Genomic DNA, 19,012 nt, shown 5'->3' with positions numbered 1-19,012 from the left:
TTTGCTGTTAACACATATTAAAATGCTGAAAAGTATATTTTAAAATTTTATGTGATGCTTGAAATGAACTTTAAAATGTTATTACTCACATTAAATGCCATCACACGTAAAGTGCATGCTTTTATTTTTTAGTATTCTGTTTGAATAGAGTTACTCATTTTAACATTAAGTTTAATAATAAAATTAAATCAGCTATACAGTTTTCAAAGTTTTAGCAGTTGGAGTCTATATTGAATACTCTAGATATTTACAAAGTGACGGTGTAAGTACGCACAGGTTGGAATTGCAGGAGTTGGGAAATGGAGCCAATGGGAAGGAGAGCATGTCAGGAACATGGGACCAATGTGCAAAGCCCTCAAGTCCCAAGGCAGCAGCAGGGCATGGGGGTACTGTGCATAGTCCTGTGTGGCTGCCAAGGCCATCCTGTCTTATTTCTGTGGGCCTGGAACAAGGATGTAAATAGAGAGCCTGGGCCCTCAGCCTGTTTCTTCTTTTCCTACTGCTTTTCCTACTTCTGTCTCTATCTTGCGAACGTAAGGGTTCTATCTTGCGAATGTAAGGGTTCCCTAATCAATTGCATGGGCAGATATGTTTTCTTTTCCTGGGAAATTTAGAGGAGAGACACCCTGTGAAAAGGAAATATGGTTGGTTTGGAGGAGGCTTTGTGGAATCTAGTGGAAGAAGGTAACTGCTGATGCCATCGTGAGTGGCGGGGGGACACAGCTGTGCAGCAGTAGCCTGGAAAGGAGAGTGGGGTATTCATAGCACAAATGTCAGAGGAATATTCACCTCCCAGTAGCTGAGAGAGTTGGCAAGAGGATATTCTGGTGATTGGGTAGGAAAAAAAGCAAAGAAGAGGACTGATGACTGCTGCAAGGGTGGAATGATAAATTGTCACCAAATGACAACTCCTCTGTGCTCTGGCTGGCTCTGCCTGGTTCCCAAACTATGGAGAAAGAGAGGTGGAGGTACTAGTTGTTAGCATGTGAGGCTGCCTTTTTATTTGTTGTTTATTTATATATTTTTAAAAATTTGGGGGATGAATCTTTTTTTGAAGTATAGTTGATATGCAATATTGCATGGATTTCAAGTATACAACAGCGATTCAACAGTTATCTACATTATTAAATGCTCACCCCAACTGCTGTAATTACTCTCAACATAGAAAGAGGGTATAGAACTATTGATTATATTCTCCAAGCTATAATTTCATCCTTGTGACTAATTTATATTATAACTGAAATTTTGTGCATCTTTATCTCCCTTCATCTATTTCGCCCTCCCACGAGACTGCCTTCTTCAAATTATTGTATTTTTCTGAATATCAAACTATGATATGCACATTGTAGAAAAACTTAACAACATAGAGATGTATATAATGAAAATGACAACTATAGTCTCACCAAGTTGGAACAATGCCAACTATGCCTCATTCTTTTTTAGATTCTCATTTAACAACTCTTTGACACCAATGATAGGTGCCTGTAAGATGTGTGCAATGCACAGTTATTTTTTAAAAGGAATAAAGTCTTAGATGTATTCTTAATGCATTTATTGTATATTAGATACCACTGAAAATAATAGAAAACAAAATTATTATTAAGCACTCAAAATGTTTCCAAGATCATTTTGTGGCTGATTGGATATATCATTTTTGATCAATTCTAGAATGCTATTAATTATTAAGGGCAGAATTCTCATCTATGAACTAACTGTAGTTAAAGGCTACTTCTTTTGGCTGCCTTTTTCATGCTACCAAAATACTGTCTGTTTTAGATACTAGTAAGATAAGAAATATAGTTAATCATTCGATGCAATGCCTGATAGAATCCAGTGTACATGCAGATACATGATTAAATGTTTGGAAGATAATAAAGAAGAAAAATAATAGGGAAAACCCCTATAACTATCATTTTGAATTGGTTAGCTGGCAAGGTGACACTTTATCTTGAAAAAAGGAAATCCCAGCAAAGAGTAAGCAAGGTGGTGAAAGGCACCGTTGAAGTCAGAGTTCTGAGTTGGAATCCTTTCTCTGTCATTTTATACTTACTTGCCGTTCAGCAGGTCAGTAGGCTTCTTACTTTTCTCCAGTGAGAAATGGAAATAATAATTGTTATACATATGAGCCTGTATACATTATAGCTATCATCTGGGATGCTCAAATTCTTTTGGATCAAGAGTCATCTTGAAAGTGATAGGCTTTATGAAAAAGTTTGATTTCAATCCAAAAAAAATTGATATTAAATATCTACCTTTGAGATATTTATTAGATGTTAATATGTTTTGAAATTCTAGGAATGAGAAAAATATGTTCATAGGGAAGATAGCATTAATGCTACATAGTAGCTGTCTTTAACTTCGTTTATATCAAGAAATGTATTCAATTTTAAAGGGAAAAATTGCAGCCTTTTGGTTTTTCATTTGGCTTGACAATTGCTTGATTGAAGTATAGTTGATACACAATATCATACTGGCTTCAAGTGTACAACACAGTGATTTGACAGTTATATACATTATTCAGTCCTTACCCCAACTAGTGTAGTTATTATCTGTCAACATAGAAAGATGGTATGGAACTACTGACTATATTCTCTATGCTGTGCTTTCATCCCCATGACTACTTTACATTATGATTAAGATTTTGTGCTTTTTTATCCTCCCCATCCACCCCAACCTCTCCCTCATAGTCACCACCAGTCACTTCTCAGTGTCTCCGAATCTCCTGCTGTTTTGTTTTGTTTTTCAGATTTCACAAATAAGCGAAATCATATGGTATTTGTCTTTCTCTTCCTGGCTTATTTCACTTAGCATAATACCTCTAGGTCCATCCATGTTGTCATGAATGGCAGGATTGCTTTCTTTTATTATTGCTGTATAATATTTGATTGTGTATGCATACCACATCTTGTTTACCCATTCATCCATTGATGGACACTTTGGTTGCTTTTATGTCTTGGCTATTGTAAATAATGTGGCAGTAAACATGGGGGGTATATATCTTTTTGAATCAGAGATTTTGTTTTCTTTAATAAATTCCTAGGAGTGGAGTTACTAGGTTGTATGGTATTTCTATTTTCAGTTTTAACTCATCCTTTTTTTTAATATGAATTATTTATATTAATTGAAATTGAAATCTACAAATGCAAGTAACTATCAACATAATATCCTTGTCAATTAATGAAAATTTTGTGCTATGTTCACATAATTTGTTTTGTATAGTCTGTTTATTTTTCTTCACCCATATTTTTCACCTCTAGACGATTTGACAGATCTGTGGAAAAATGGCGGCGGTTTCATTATGATATGAAGATATTTAATCAATGGCTGACAGAAGCTGAACAATTTTTCAAAAAGACACAAATTCCTGAGAATTGGGAACATGCCAAATACAGATGGTATCTTAAGGTAAGCTTTTGATATCTCTTTTTTAAAACACCACAATAGCATGACTGCTGAACTTGTTGAAACTCAGGTTGCGAAGGATGACAGAAAATTGTAATTCTTGGCTTTCCTCGTCATCACCACAAATACTAGGACACCATCACCATGATCATATTGGGAGACTGTGCTGGGGACTTTTCGCATGAGGATGAGAGTTAGCAGAGATCTCAGTGGCTTATCTGATGAGCTGCAAAGTGTAATTGAATCTGTGATACAGGGAAGTGTCTTACACTAGGGTGTCCTGTGTCTTTGAGGCACTGTTTGTTTTTGCTTTTTGTTGGATCTTGTCCAGAAGGAGAACATGTGGTATACTTAGCAGTAATGTAGTTGCGAGAAATATCCATCATGATAAAAATTACAGTTCTAGTTCCCTAGAGGCGATTTGTGGTGATACAGCAATATTTCTATATATTCTATTGATAAAATGACTTCTGAGATAGTCCAGAGGCCAAAACAATGCAGAGTTAATTGGTGGTACTTATTGACTTTTTTATGGTCTATGTTAATGGAAATGCAACATAATGGATTATAACCAGTGTGCAGTTTAATTTCAACTTACTGTTTCTTTTGAGTATGCAGATAAAGATAAATTGGATTGTGGTGGTTATAATTTAGGTTACAAAGTATATAGTTTAGGTATAAGAAATACTGTGTTTATTATACAAAGTCTTAAGTATTTTTGCAACTTTTTAAGATGAAATTGTTTATGTTGTAATTTTCAATCAAGTAGATTTGAATTGTGTCCAATTTTCAATGCCAGAAAATGCTGATTAAGACAGATGAAAACATAGGAAAAGGTAATATAAAATAGTTGAGACATTTCAAAATGCTGGATTCATAAAAGCAATATTACATTTAACTTTACAATTCTCCATTCTCAAGTATTTTTTGTATAGTAAATATCCCTTTTGATATTAAAAGGTAAGCATTCAAATATCAATGTATATGTAAACTTTGAAAACATAGAACATGAATAATTTAGAAGTCTTGTGTAATTATGGGTTTATCAATCGAATTTGAATACATGTCAGCGTTGGCATTGGAGATAAAGGGAATTCATGAATTTCAAAACTGCTTTCATACACAAAATAGGTTTGCAATAGCACTAAGGTGACTTTTGAGCTAATGCAGCATCATTTGGTCTCTGACTTAGAGGCAGAAGTATAAGGGTCATATTAAGTGTTCTTGGGGAGATGTATCATCCTCTTTCCATTTCCAAAGATATCTGACATGAGTGGCTATATATTTTTATTATAAAAATAATATATACTCATTATGACAATGTAGAGCAATGTAGGAATGTACATATACTTCCATTCTACTCCCCAGAGGGTACTTGTTCTGATACAGATTTTCATACGTATTTCAGGTTGGCATCCTTGGAAAGCCCACTCTGAGAAGGAGCTTCACATAGAGGTTCATTAGGGGGAATCGAACAATTGATTTGTGACGTGCCTTGGTACAGTTTTCTTCATGTTTCCTCTTATTGAGCTCTGTGAAGCTTCTTGGACCTGTGGGATTTTAGTTTTCATCAAATTTAGAAATTTTTAAGGCATTATTTTAAAAAATATTTTTTCTGTCTTCTCTCCCTTCTTAGGGACACTGATTACACGTATACCAGGCTCTTAAAGCTGTCCCACTACTCACTGATGTTCTGTTCTTTTTATTTTCAGCCTTTTTCTCTGTAACTCATTTTACATCATTTCTGTTATCAAATTGAGTAATCTAATCTTTTCCAATATCTAACCTGTAGTTAATCCCATCTAGTATATATTTGCAACCTCCAGCATTGTTGTTTTGTGTGACTCAGCACATTGTTGATGTGTGGGTTCAGTCTTTTTATATCTGTGTGTCTGGACTCAACCTGTCAATCTTTCCTCTACTTTCTTGAAAATATGGAATGCAGCTATAATTGTTACAATGTTCTTGTCTACTGTTTCTATCATCTGAGTCTGTTTTGGATCAATTTCAATTAATTTTCACCTCACTATAGGTGTTATTTTCCTACTTCTTTGGATGACTGGTAATTATTTATTTCTTTATTTCCTTATTTTGGTATTGTTAATGTACAATTACTTGAACAACATTATGGTTACTAGACTCCCCCTATTATCAAGTCCCCCCTACATACCCCATTACAGTCACTGTCCATCAGCGTAGTAAGATGCTATAGAGTTACTACTTGTCTTCTCTGTATATACTGCCTTTCCCATGTCCCCCCCCTGCTGCATTATGTGTGCTAATCATCATGCCCCGTTTTCCCCCTTATCCCTCCCTTCCCACCCATCCTCCCCAGTCCCTTTCCCTTTGGTAACTGTTAGTCCATTCTTAGGTTCTGTGATTCTGCTGCTGTTTTGTTCCTTCAGGTTTTGCTTTGTTCTTATACTCCACGTATGAGTGAAATCATTTGATACTTGTCTTTCTCCTCCTGGCTTATTTCACTGAGCATAATACCCTCTAGCTCCATCCATGTTGTTGCAAATGGCAGGATTTGTTTTCTTCTTATGGCTGAATAATATTCCATTGGGTATATGTACCACATCTTTACCCATTCATCTACTGATGGACACTTAGGTTGCTTCCATTTCTTGGCTATTGTAAATAGTGCTGTGATAAACATAGGGGTACATACGTGTTTTTCAAACTGGGCTGCTGCATTCTTAGGGTAAATTCCTAGGAATGGAATTCCACGGTCAAAGGGTATTTCTATTTTGAGCATTTTGAGGAACCTCCATACTGCTTCCCACAATGGTTGAACTAATTTACATTCCCACCAGCAGTGTAGGAGGGTTCCTCTTTCTCCACATCCTCACCAACATTTGTTGTTCCTTGTCTTTTGCACATTGGCCATCCTAACTGGTGTGAGGGGATATCTCATTGTGATTTTAACTTGTATTTCTCTGATGATTAGCGATGTGGAACATCTTTTCATGTGCCTGTTGGCCATCTGAATTTCTTCTTTGGAGAAGTGTCTGTTCAGCTCCTCTGCCCATTTTTTAATTGGCTTATTTGCTTTTTGTTTGTTGAGGTGCGTGAGCTCTTTGTATAATTTGGATGTCAACCCCTTATCAGATATGTCATTTGTGAATATATTCTCCCATACTATAGGATGTCTTTTTGTTCTACTGATGGTATCCTTTGCTCTACAGAAGCTTTTTAGCTTGATATAGTCCCACTTGTTCATTTTTGCTTTTGTTCCCCTTGCCCGGGAAGATATGTTCATGAAGAAGTTGCTCATGTTTATGTCCAAGAGATTTTTGCCTATGTTTTTTTCTAAGAGTTTTATGGTTTCATGACATACATTCAGGTCTTTGATCCATTTTTAGTTTGACTGGTAATTTTTTATTAGATGTCAGATGCTGTGAATTTAAACTTGTTGAACACTTGATATTTTTGTACAGTTAAATATTCTTGACCTTTTTTCTGGAACACAGTTACTTTACTTGGAAACAATTTGATCTTCTGAGCATTTACCTTTTATACTATGTGGGTTTTGAGCAGAATTGCCTAAGTCTAGGGCCTGTTTTCCCCCACTCCTGAGGCAAACCGTCTGAGTACACTCCTTGGTGCCCTGTGGATGATGAGGTTTTCACTGTGGCTGGCAGGAACAGGTACTTCCCAGACATATGTAAGCTCCAGTGACTGTTCCCTTTCATACTTCTGTATAGTTTGTTCCTAGTCTTGGGTACTTTCCTCACATCTGTGAGCTGATTAAGACTCAGGTGAAGACTGGAATGGAGCTTTCTGCAGATGTCCAGTGTTTTCTCTCTGCATATCTATCTCCTCTCTAGTGCTTTGCCCTGTGAACTGTAACCACATTGGCCTCCTTGCCAGACCAGTTCCATCTCCTCAACTCAAGGAGACCTCATGGCTTTGTGAAGATTCCTTCATGCTTTCTCATAGCCTGCAACTCTCTCCAGACAGTAAACTGGGGCAATTGTAGGGCCGTCATTTGTTTCTGATTTCCTATAGATCACTGTCTTTCATTGTCTCATGTCCAATGTCTTAAAAACTATTGTTTTATATATTTTGTCTAGGCTTTTTAAAGTTTTATGCAAGATGTTAAATGTGTTCCTTGTTACACCAGATCAGCCAGAATGCAGAAGTCTAAAACAAATGATATCGATGCCATTTGCTCTTTTAGTACATGTATTTCTATATAATTTTGCAACTATATAATAATTTATTTTAAATTCCTAGAGACTGTCTGAAGGCCCCCACTTCTTGATAGTGTGGTTTAGTTGAAATTGATGAAAATTTTATGAAAACTTTTTCCCCTAATTAGGGAATTTTTTAAAAGACTTTGTTTTAGTTAGTCTATCTTTTTTACTCAAGTAAGAAAGGGAATTCTGGCTGTCTGGTGAAAAATCATTCTAGCTAAGGAACTGTGAATAATACATACCCTTTAAACAATAAAGGTGTTTTATTCTTGGTGATTAGGAAGGTGCAAAATCATGCATGCACACATGTGCACACATGCACAGACACACACACACATGAGATATGTGGGGTCATGTTCCTGTTCAGGTAAGTCTCAGAAAAAGGGTCCAGAAGGACACTGTAAGGCATTTTCATTGATAACGCAAATGGAATCTGTAGCAATGTCAGCTGTCTTGGTCACCATCATTGTTGACTAATGAATAATGAATAAGAGAAAGAATTTGGATTTTTACTAAGAAATTATTTTAGGAAGCAGAATATAGATGGTGCCTGTTACCAGCAGATAGATTTTTTTGGCATGAACCAAGCAGCCCATATACTAAACAAATATATGTGCGGGCACACTGGAGTTTAAAGCCTGGCATGTGTAATTCTTTTAGCCAACTTCTCATGTCTAGGTATGAAATTTTTAAAAATGCAGGTGTTTTACATCTGTCCATGTCTCTGCTTCCTCTTCTCTTAAATAGGAATAAAAATGACATAGGCAAAAGGCACATACAGTGGCATTTCCCATGAAATAATTACATGGAAAAATATAAGATCTTATTGTAACTAGTAACACTTCATAAATGATTAGCCTATATGTATAAAATGAAAAATTTATTTGCTGAATTACTGTCTCCGTACATCTGAACTGCAGATTGAACAATGGGGCGATTTCATTGAGCCTTCTTTTTATGAATTAGGACATTTTCTCAAAGTATATTTCTTGGATTAGGAGGAAAATTCAATTCAGCCAAACGCATCCTCCACAGATGGGTGATATTACTGCCTACTCATTTTAGAACAAACAAGAATAAATGATAACTGGAGTCTTCAAAGGGAAGCTGAGCACCGAGGAGAATGATGAAAATAATGTTAACTCACACAGTGACAGAGTGACTTGATATGCCAGCAGGTCCCTTGAGTGAAAACAAAAAGATGGAAAGCATAACATGCCCTAACATTTACTCTACATGTTTTTCTAAAGTAGAAAGAAAGAATTTTTAAAACATGGATTGGTATTTAATGGGGTTGAAAATTCTTGAAGTTGACAGCAAAAACGATAAAGGTCAGTCACCATTAGATTAAGTATTTAAAATAATGGAATATTCTTGCTATTAATGGAAATGGAGCCTGCTTATTTTATGGGATAATGTTGCTTAGTGAACCATATTAAAAATTAATAGCACTTTCTAAAGAATGTTGCTATGAGCAAGCATGAGACCTTGAAATGTAAAGAAATTCCAGATGAAATAAACCTTAAGAAGTAAACAGAAGTGGGATTGTTTAGATGAAATTTTTAGGCTTTAAATAAACAAATGTTAAGCAGACATAGGAAGTGAGACAGCAATGTATTATTTTAACATGAGTTAACTGCTCTTTTTAGGCAAAATATCAACCTTTTAATGTTGTTAATTGATTTCCTGGTATATCTTTCAATGTTACTGTGTTTACTCCTCCGTAATATATATTATTTGGTAGATATGTAATATATTGATATATATTGTGTAAATAAATTCAAGTAGAAACTTTTACTTTATAACGCAATGATAAATCTCAATCACCACTGTGATTGCAGATACTTAAGTCAACATGGATTAAATGTCCTATTGTAATGTTCACATGCACCATCATATCTCAAAAAAGTTGTAGTTGAATTCATGGTCTAGTTAAGCAAAATACTCTCCCTTTTCTCAAAATGGGAATTTTCATGGAGAGTGAAAAATTACATATAAACTGTGTAGTTACAGCATGAGAACCTTACTGTTATTTCTCAGTTGAGGAAATTAATGGAGGAAAAAAAGGCATTGGTGTCTTGGAGTTTGGGAGAGAAGGCAAAGAAAGAAGAGCCTAAGAGTGTCAAAGACAAGTTTAGCTACTCTCCAACTTTGCCTTACTTTGGCTGTTTGTAATACAAGAAAATTCTAAATCACTTTGAAAAGGACCCAGTTCTTACAAGTTTAGATTCCCAGAGCACACTGGAGTTAGGTAACTCCTGCCCCAAAGTTTGAGACAAGTAAGTTCATGAAAAGGACTAGACATACACAGGGTTTCCAAGTCTTCTCACCCTGCTTTCTGAGCTTGCAACCCAGAAAGCCCTCAAGTAGCAGGTGCCATCACTGAAAAAACATTGGCTTGCCCAGAAACAAAGAGTGCTGAATGGATGGGCATAGGTCAGTGACACAATCCACTACAGAGAGTGACTTCTTGTATTTTTATTTGGATGTACTTTAATATCTGATTGATAATCTGCACCTTCAAATGACTCTATAGGATGTAAATGCCTTTGAGGTAATGTGGGTTAAATCAAAGGCTATCTGAAAGAAGGCATATGGTGTAAAAGACCAAACTGAATACAAGTATGTTTTCTATATAGTCAGTTTTTACAGTGCTGATTTCACCAGCTGGCTGGTGAGTTTGATGGCTTCTTAATAGCCGCACTGCTGGGACTCAAATGCTGATAGAAACGTTGATGGAAAAATTACTTGAGTAAAAATTTCTGCCATCTGTTGCCCTTCATTGGGACCCCAATGTTAAGAATAATTCACACTATTGCTGGCCCTTTATATTTCCCCAGCAGTAATAAAATTTCATAAGATTTTGTTTGATGGTCACAAAGCTATCCTGGTTTCTGTAACTAGAGGATGTAGACTAACAAGGGAATCAGCATGAAAACTTACTGCTAGGAGAATCTGTGTCTAGTCATTTGCTTAGGGTTACAGTAATGTATAAGAATGGGAATACATCCTAACGTGAGCTCTTCAATGTTATTATCTGGCAGTGGCATGAGAATTCAGTTTCTTAATACAGTTAAACAGTTGGGCACTTCATTCTTACGTAAATATCGTTAGCCTTTTATTGCTGCTTAGAAACTCCTCTACAACTTCTTGGCTCCTATGCCTGTTTTCAGAAGTAGTAAATAACAGATTTATTGGGAGTTTGGCACAGTACAGACATTCAGCGAGGGGCTCTAAGTTGTTGCCCATTAAATGTTTCTTTCATAAAATAAGTATATTAAAATAATTAGATCATTTGAATGGCTTGTTCTTAAAGTTATGTTTTCCAACATGGCATGTTTAAGAAGATTGCCATACATTAGTGCAAAGAAGCAAGCACCAAAACTATAACTTATTATAATAACCACAGTAGTGAAGAACCTCTTAAAATGTATGAAAAACTGGTCATCCTTAAGGTATTCCCATTCTAAGAATAAGAAATTATCAAGAGAGCGAGAATCTACAAAAATAGTGAAGCATGCTAATTGCAAATTCCAAACTGAAAAAAGAGGCTCACGTAAACATATAAGCAGTGTGAGGCAGAACTTATTATTTGACGCAACTAAGATTAATGTTAATGTAAGTAACTGTCATGAAGTATACTTTACAAAGAGGATGTTCTGGCCACACTGATATTCTTGCTGTTTCCTCTTGCATACCTTCTTACTATTCCTTCTAATGCTTGTTCCTACCATTAAACTGGTTTTTCTCTTTTTTTCTGAGGGTTCCACCCTATCCCCAGTCCTTATCCCCTATGTCCCAAACCCCCTCTCTCAGGATTTTTGTACACTTCTGTTTATTTATATACCTCCATACTCTAGTGTTACCCCTCCGACATGCCTTTTGTGACTCTTCCTGTTTTAAAGAGATCACACATGCATGCACACACATGCACATGCATACACACACACACATACACACACACACAGGTTGTTTAACTTCTCTCCAAATTTATCCTGCCTTTCTTCATAACACTGTCAGTTGCTGAAATTGTAGTACACGTTTGCATGTTTATTATCTATATTTCCCACTAGAATGTAAACCTTGCAGGGACCTTGTCTTTCTTGGTCACCACCATATCCTCAGCATATAGGGCAATCTGTTCACATATAGATCATATAACACTCCTTTATAAAAATACTTGAATACATGAAAGAATTATATTTTTATCATATCATTCCCTTAGGTAAACTATCCCAAACTTGTCCTTCCTTCCATTTGTACCCCATCTCCTATCCAAGAAATTCATCCAGATGTTTAGCTGCCCTCTCCTCTTCTTTGTAAAGATTATTTGAAATTCTCATGTTTGCTGACAGTTTAACATTATGATGGCTTCATATGCTTACCCTTTGGGCATATCATAAATACCTGAGTCCTTTCAACAAACATTTAGTGAGAGCCTACTGTGTGCAAGGCAGACAGTTTGTTGCTAGGGATACAGAATTGAAAAAGAGCCCCTTTTCCCTTAACAAGTTCATAACCTCATGAAGTCAACATATTAAGGCCAAGGTAGAAACACTGCAATATGTAAACACTCCAGAATATCCCATAAGCAGTCTATGAGAAATGGAAGTGTTTTTCCTACAGCACTTATTTGTGTACTGTAGTCCTTGACACCCCTCCAACACACCTCTAGGATTCCCAAACTCAATTGGGAAAATGACTTTGGGAACCAGGAAAGAACAGTGTTGTGAAAGGCAGCATAAGGAAAGAGGCAACTATGAACTGAACAAGTCACACAAAGAAAGTGAGAATCTGTTCTGACATAGTTGTAAATTTTGAACAATGATGAACTGATAAATTATAGTACAAGAGGCCTGTTTGCAGATGAGTGGGTTCAGGATGAACTGTTCATCAAACTGAATAGCAAGTATCTAGTCATAAGAATGGTAAATCTTCCTACTATATAACCAAATTGTAGGTACAGAGGCAGAGACCAGGATTGCTTACAAACATCATAGCTAACAAATTTTTTAATTCTTGCTCTTTTACAAAGCTGTTATTGACAAAACTTTACTGGCAAATAATTTGCATTAGGACATTTGAATCAAAAATAATAAAGAGGAAAGATCCAGTGATGTGAATCTCCATATTGGCAGAGGCTGTTTCTGTTGCTTGTCATTGAAGAACTTTAATGGAAACCTAGTGTCATAAGAGAAACTCTTTTAGCCTGCCTCCTTTTGGGACAAAGTTTGAGTCCCCGTGGAGAACATACAAAATGTAACCATTTGCACGTAATGAACACTTTGCAATACTTTGAGATTGATGTGCAATTTCTAGTGGACAAGAGAGAAACAATTAGGATCAACTGTGGTCATATATTCCAGAATACTAGTGTTGTTTCCACACTTTAAGAGTTGTTGGCTCATTATGTGAGATTCATAATTTTGTCCTGTTGTACCCACTTTTGCATTACCATTCAGTCTTAATTTATTATACACTATTAAAAGTTTTTAGGTAATTTGTTCTTATTGCTACTCAGACATTAAAATGTCTGCGGGCTGTGAAAATGAATAAATTTAATGTGCCAGCATAATTCTCTAAATCCTGGCCTTACAACTAATAGTACAGACTTATATTGTATTGTAAATTCTAGTTAATGTGGATTTATTTTGAAAATCCTCTTTTACTGCTATTTTTAAATAACACATTTTCCAAACATTTTCCCTTCAATTTTTATTTGTTTTTAACAAAATATGGTTTTTGTTTTTGCAAAATGACAACGTGTGTATATATATATATATATATATATATATATATATATATATATATATTTTGGTATCATTAATCTACAATTACATGAAGAACATAATGTTTACTAGGCTCCCCCCTTCACCAAATCCCCCCAACAAACCCCATTACAGTCACTGTCCATCAGCATAGTAAAATGCTGCAGAATCCCTACTCACCTTCTCCGTGTTGTACAGCCCTCCCCATGCCTCCCCCCACTATACATGCTAATCATAATGCCCCCTTACTTTTTCCCCACCCTTATCTCTCCCTTCCCACCCATCCTACCCAGTCCCTTTCCCTTTGGTAACTGTTAGTCCATTCTTGGGTTCTGTGATTGTGCTGCTGTTTTGTTCCTTCAGTTTTTCTTTGTTCTTATACTCCACATATGAGTGAAATCATTTGGTACTTGTCTTTCTCCACTTGTCTTATTTCACTGAGCATAATACCCTCTAGCTCCATCCATGTTGTTGCAAATGGTAGGATTTGTTTTCTTCTTATGGCTGAATAATATTCCATTGTGTATATTTACCACATCTTCTTTATCCATTCATCTACTGATGGACACTTAGGTCGCTTCCATTTCTTGGCTATTGTAAATAGTGCTGTGATAAACATAAGGGTGCATATGTCTTTTTCAAACTGGGCTGCTGCATTCTTAGGGTAAATTCCTAGCAGTGGAATTCCTCGGTCAAATGGTATTTCTATTTTGAGCTTTTTGAGGAACCTCCATACTGCTTTCCACAATGGTTGAACTAATTTACATTCCCACCAGAAGTGTGGGAGGGTTCCCCTTTCTCCACAACCTCGCCAACATGTGTTGTTGTTTGTCTTATGGATGGTGGCGATCCTTTCTGGTGTGAGGTGATATCTCATTGTGGTTTTAATTTGCATTTCTCTGATGACAAGCTATGTGAAGCATCTTTTCATGTGTCTTTTGGCCATCTGAATTTATTCTTTGGAGAACTGTCTTTTCAGCTCCTCTGCCCATTTTTTAATTGGATTATTTGCTTTTTGTTTGTTGAGGTGTGTGAGTTCTTTATGTATTTTGGATGTCAACCCTTTATCGGATCTGTCATTTATGAATATATTCTCCCATACTGTAGGATACCTTTTTGTTTTATTGATGGTGTCCTTTGCTGTACAGAAGCTTTTCAGCTTGATATAGTCCCACTTGTTCATTTTTGCTTTTGTTTCCCTTGCCCGGGGAGATATGTTCATGAAGAAGTCACTCATGTTTATATCCAAGAGATTTTTGCCTATGTTTTTTTCTAAGAGTTTTATGGTTTCATGACTTACAGTCAGGTCTTTGATCCATTTCGAATTTACTTTTGTGTATGGGGTTAGACAGTGATCCAGTTTCATTCTCTTACATGTAGCTGTCCAGTTTTGCCAGCACCATCTGTTGAAGTGACTGTCATTTCCCCATTGTATGTCCATGACTCCTTTATCAGATATTAATTGACCATATATGTTTGGGTTAATGTTTGGAGTCTCTATTCTGTTCCACTGGTCTGTGGCTCTGTTCTTGTGCCAGTACCAAATTGTCTTGATTACTGTGGCTTTGTAGTAGAGCTTGAAGTTGGGGAGCAAGATCCCCTGACAACATATATATTTTTAAATACTAATAATGGATTGCTGAAACAACCATAACTTTAAAACAACAGAATTGTTAGGAAATAGTAATAAGCTATACAATATAGTTAAATGGAGGTTTATGAAGATTTGTTTAAAATATATGCTATAATGAGAAAACTCTACCAATGTGTAGTTCATAGGAGTTTGCAAATTTAATCTCATAATCAGGCTATCCTAGAGAGTATTCAGGGCAACTTAACCAATATGTAAGTTCCCTAGATAATTTCATTAAAGGAGGCTGAAGTACTGAAATATTTCATAGCCTCCTTGGGATATGGTTAAGAAGAGGTGTTTTGAAATAGAATTGTAATGATGATCAGATAGGTGTGCATGACACCAGCCACTCCACAGTGCATGGGACTTAGGAGGCCACCAGTTAATTGTCTTATCTAAGGGATAGATCTTCCCATAAGATTACCCGTATTTTTTAGAACTTTCATACCTTCACAAAGTTATAGTTTAAACATTTATCCCTCACAATTCCTTATATTTCAATTAACCTTTAAAATCGATACATTTGTTCGGCAAAGTTTTACTTTGAAGTTGCTCTGGTTCGGACTCCTGTGCTGGGTTCTCAGGATGTTGAAATTGACACAGGCCCAAACTACTCAGAGAGGATCCAAGGTTTACTAAGTTCACGGACATTCAGACAATTGAAACATAAATGGTATATTCAGGAGATGGATATTTAAGCCATTAAAATAACATCTAAGAGGTACAAGAGAGGTAGGTACACCATCAGAGAAGTCAGGGAAGGGGCAACAAAAAGAATAACTATATGGCTAGGTCTAGTAGAGCATCACAGAGGAGATGATGAGGGAAGTGAGAAAAGGCTACATCCAAAAAAGGGAGAAACATTTGAAAAGTATGTTATGAAAAATTATGATGTGATTCAGACACTAGAGGTGCTCTTGGTCAGATTATCATTCTATGGAAATAAATGGCAAAAAATGATGCTGAGAGCATCATTTCCTTTTTTTGGTTATATTTGCTTTGTGTTTTGTTTTGTTTTGATTTTTAATCTAGTGGGCTAGTATTTTCTAGACTATGAGTCATGAAATCTATTTGTGAATCACTACCAGCCTTTGTTTTGGGTGGAACAAATAGAAAATATCAGGGTTCATTACACATACTAAAGTACTGTTTACAGATTTTTTGTTTTAATCATTGTGTGTGTGTGTGTGTGTGTGTGTGTGTGTGTGTGGGTGGGTGGGTGGGTGGGTTATTTGAGTGTTGCATGATAATAAGGTGAGTACATGGGGAAAATTTAGTTTAAAAAAAATTCACAAGACAGTTTAGGAAATGGATAATTTGGGAAGATGGTATAAAATCAATTTCACAAAAACATGCCCAGAAAGATTTAATACAAGTTTCATTTAATTGCAGTAGCTTTTAAAGTTGATTTTAGTGTATTGCTATTTTAAAGATTACAAGGGACATTACTTATGTGATTCTCAAAAAAAACAAAAATCCCAGCAAGAGAAGAAAAGATATTCATATAACTCTTTTACAAAGACTCAGAAAGGTTAACTATTTTACCCCAAATCACAAGGCTAATAAATGAAGACTTTGGAATCTGAATACCACATGGATTTCTGAACATCAGCTAGAAGTTAGAAATGTTAAGCCAAAATTTAATTAATTATAAATAAGTAAATCACAGTTCTGCCTAATAAGTATTGTGGAAAATAATAAAGAGAATAATACTTGTCATTCAGTACAAAAAAAGGCCCTCCTAAGAAGTCTTAAGGATATTAAGTGATAAAGATGAAACTTCTTTCATCCATAAAAGTGCTATTTGGTGATGAGTATAGCCCTAATTAAACCTATCTTACCATATTACTATCAGTAAGGATGAGGCATAACATCTTTATTACTGTGAGTTATAATTTGACTCATAGTATATCAAAACCAGAAGATTAGAAGGGGTTATTTTTTTATTAGAGATAATGTTAGGGTTGTTAATGATAACAATAACAGTTTTAATATAACAAGGCAATTGATAATTTATGAAGTTCTTTCAATAAGATTGTCATTCTTATATTAATCTTCTGTTGAGACATCCTTTATTACTATAAGATGCAGGTTACTGAGAGGAGAGAAAATGTAGGGCCAGTGACTTATTTTTCTGGTTTGTAAAGAAAGTAGGGTTCCAGCAGGAGGGCAGAATTTGGCAAGTAGCTGTCATTATGGAGGACATGGGCATTAGGCTGTGTGTAGGGAGGGCTGATGTTCTCTGTGAAAACCTTGACAGTGAGAGGCTCTTGGTTCCCATGAGGCAGAAGCCCTTTGAAGATCACAGCCTAGGATTTAGTAGTTGCCTCCCTTTCAGGATACCCTTAAGAGAAAGCTCACCCTGACACATATGGTCCCTTCTAAGCAAAATTGTTTTTCCTCAACATTGTACAGCTGTGGATATCAACATTCTTTTGTTCATTCATTCAACAAATTTTTGTCAAGTGTCAGGGCAGTGCTACAAACCGAAGCTTCAACATTGAGACAAACAATGCTTCATATGGCCAGTGACCTTGGCATGGGGGAGGCAGACATCTGCCTGCATTGTGATGAGGAATCAACCACAGTTTCCAACACCCCAGAAAGGTAGTCTAGTGCAGACAGATGGATGTGTAAACCTCAACGTCTGTGTAACTCAGTTCTTCTCAAACTCCGTACTCACTGTATGTACGAAGTCGTATGGGAACAGGGAGGAGGCAGTGGTGAGCTCCATCTGGGAATACCAGGGTGATCCTCACCATCAATAGGTGGGTTCATCAGGGAGAAAGAGGAAGTGTCCTGGACCATGAGATCATATGTTCAAAGGCCAGGTGGCCTCATGAAATGTAGGTTAGGAGAATGGTAACAACTTTAAGCAGTAGTAGCTCAAGTCGCTCAGGCTTGCAGAGGGAAGGTGATAACACAGGTTCAACAGGCAAGTTTGGAACCCCTTGCAAAGGACAGTGAACTCTACACACACAAGTCTTTGTTGTAGCCTATCAGTAACAGAGTTACTGAATGTATCTTACTAGGGGAGTGTCTGGACAAGATTTGCTATTTTAAAGATTAGCTTGTTTAGTATATTTATGATTTTTTGTGTACCTCCTAGATATTTATGTTATAATTTTGATGAGAACTTCTACTGCAGCTTAGCATACTTGAGAAGTACAGCTTCAAATCATTATTTAAATAATCTATTTGACAGATTTCATGACCTTGTTGTGCTTATTTTCTTTCCAGACATTCCACATATAAATGATTTCCATTTTAAATGGTTTATTTCTGCTTCAGTATCCATCTGAAGGTACTGTGTGTGTGTGTGTTTTCTGCTTGAAAATAAACCAGCACATGTGATTAAGATGGACTTACTGTGGTCATAAAGTACTCAAAAGAGTCTTACTCTAAGGGACAGCATTACTCTAATTAAAAATAGAGGAAGGAAGCTAATGTTAGTTTGTGTATCAGTCTCAGCTTTCCTCAAATTGGATATTAAGCTCTTGTGAAAGAAGGCAGGACTGTAGAGTGATTATAGCATGGGCTCTTAGCTGGCTGGATTTTGCCAGTCAACTCTCTCAATATATAAATTAGACACATAGTCATAGAGGATCTACTGTGTACTATATACTATTCCCGGAAATAGGGATCCAGCAGTGAAACAAAACAAGTGTGCATTCTCAAAAAAGAAGTGAAGGAAGGTCTGTATTAGTGATATCCCTGTCTTTCATTTCCTCTTTTATAATAAATATTCTTCTATGAGAAATATGGTCCCTCATAAGCTATAACTGCCAAGACTTTAATAAGCATTTAGCAGTTTTCAGGGATTTCTACTTCTGGGTTAATGGTCACTTGGAAGTCCGAACCTGTCATTGCGCAGAGCTGTTAATGAAACACAAGTGATGCCTTTGCCTGTTTCGTTGTTAACTATCAACTCACAGTCTGAAAGGGCCACGAGCAAGGTGCCAGGGGCTGGGAGGTAGGACAGCCCACCAAGAAGATGGAAGGAGAGGAGG

At 36.2% G+C, this 19,012-nt stretch overlaps 1 protein-coding gene across 6 annotated transcripts in view; it reads left to right on the top strand.

Moving 5' to 3' along the window:
• Positions 1 to 19,012, top strand: part of DMD (dystrophin) — a 2,193,636-nt gene that overhangs the window by 1,077,798 nt on the left and 1,096,826 nt on the right. For all 6 annotated transcript variants that reach the window (XM_036917975.2, XM_057495970.1, XM_057495969.1 and 3 more), the window contains one exon: positions 3,258 to 3,405. In XM_036917975.2, coding sequence (XP_036773870.2) covers positions 3,258 to 3,405 — 148 coding nt within the window. The remainder of the gene's footprint in view (positions 1 to 3,257; positions 3,406 to 19,012) is intronic.

The sequence above is a fragment of the Manis pentadactyla genome, chromosome X (assembly GCF_030020395.1).
Source record: "Manis pentadactyla isolate mManPen7 chromosome X, mManPen7.hap1, whole genome shotgun sequence".
NCBI classification, from domain to species: Eukaryota; Metazoa; Chordata; class Mammalia; order Pholidota; family Manidae; genus Manis; species Manis pentadactyla.
The sequence above is the reverse complement of the archived record's forward strand: the minus strand, read 5'-3'. Positions and strand labels throughout refer to the sequence as shown.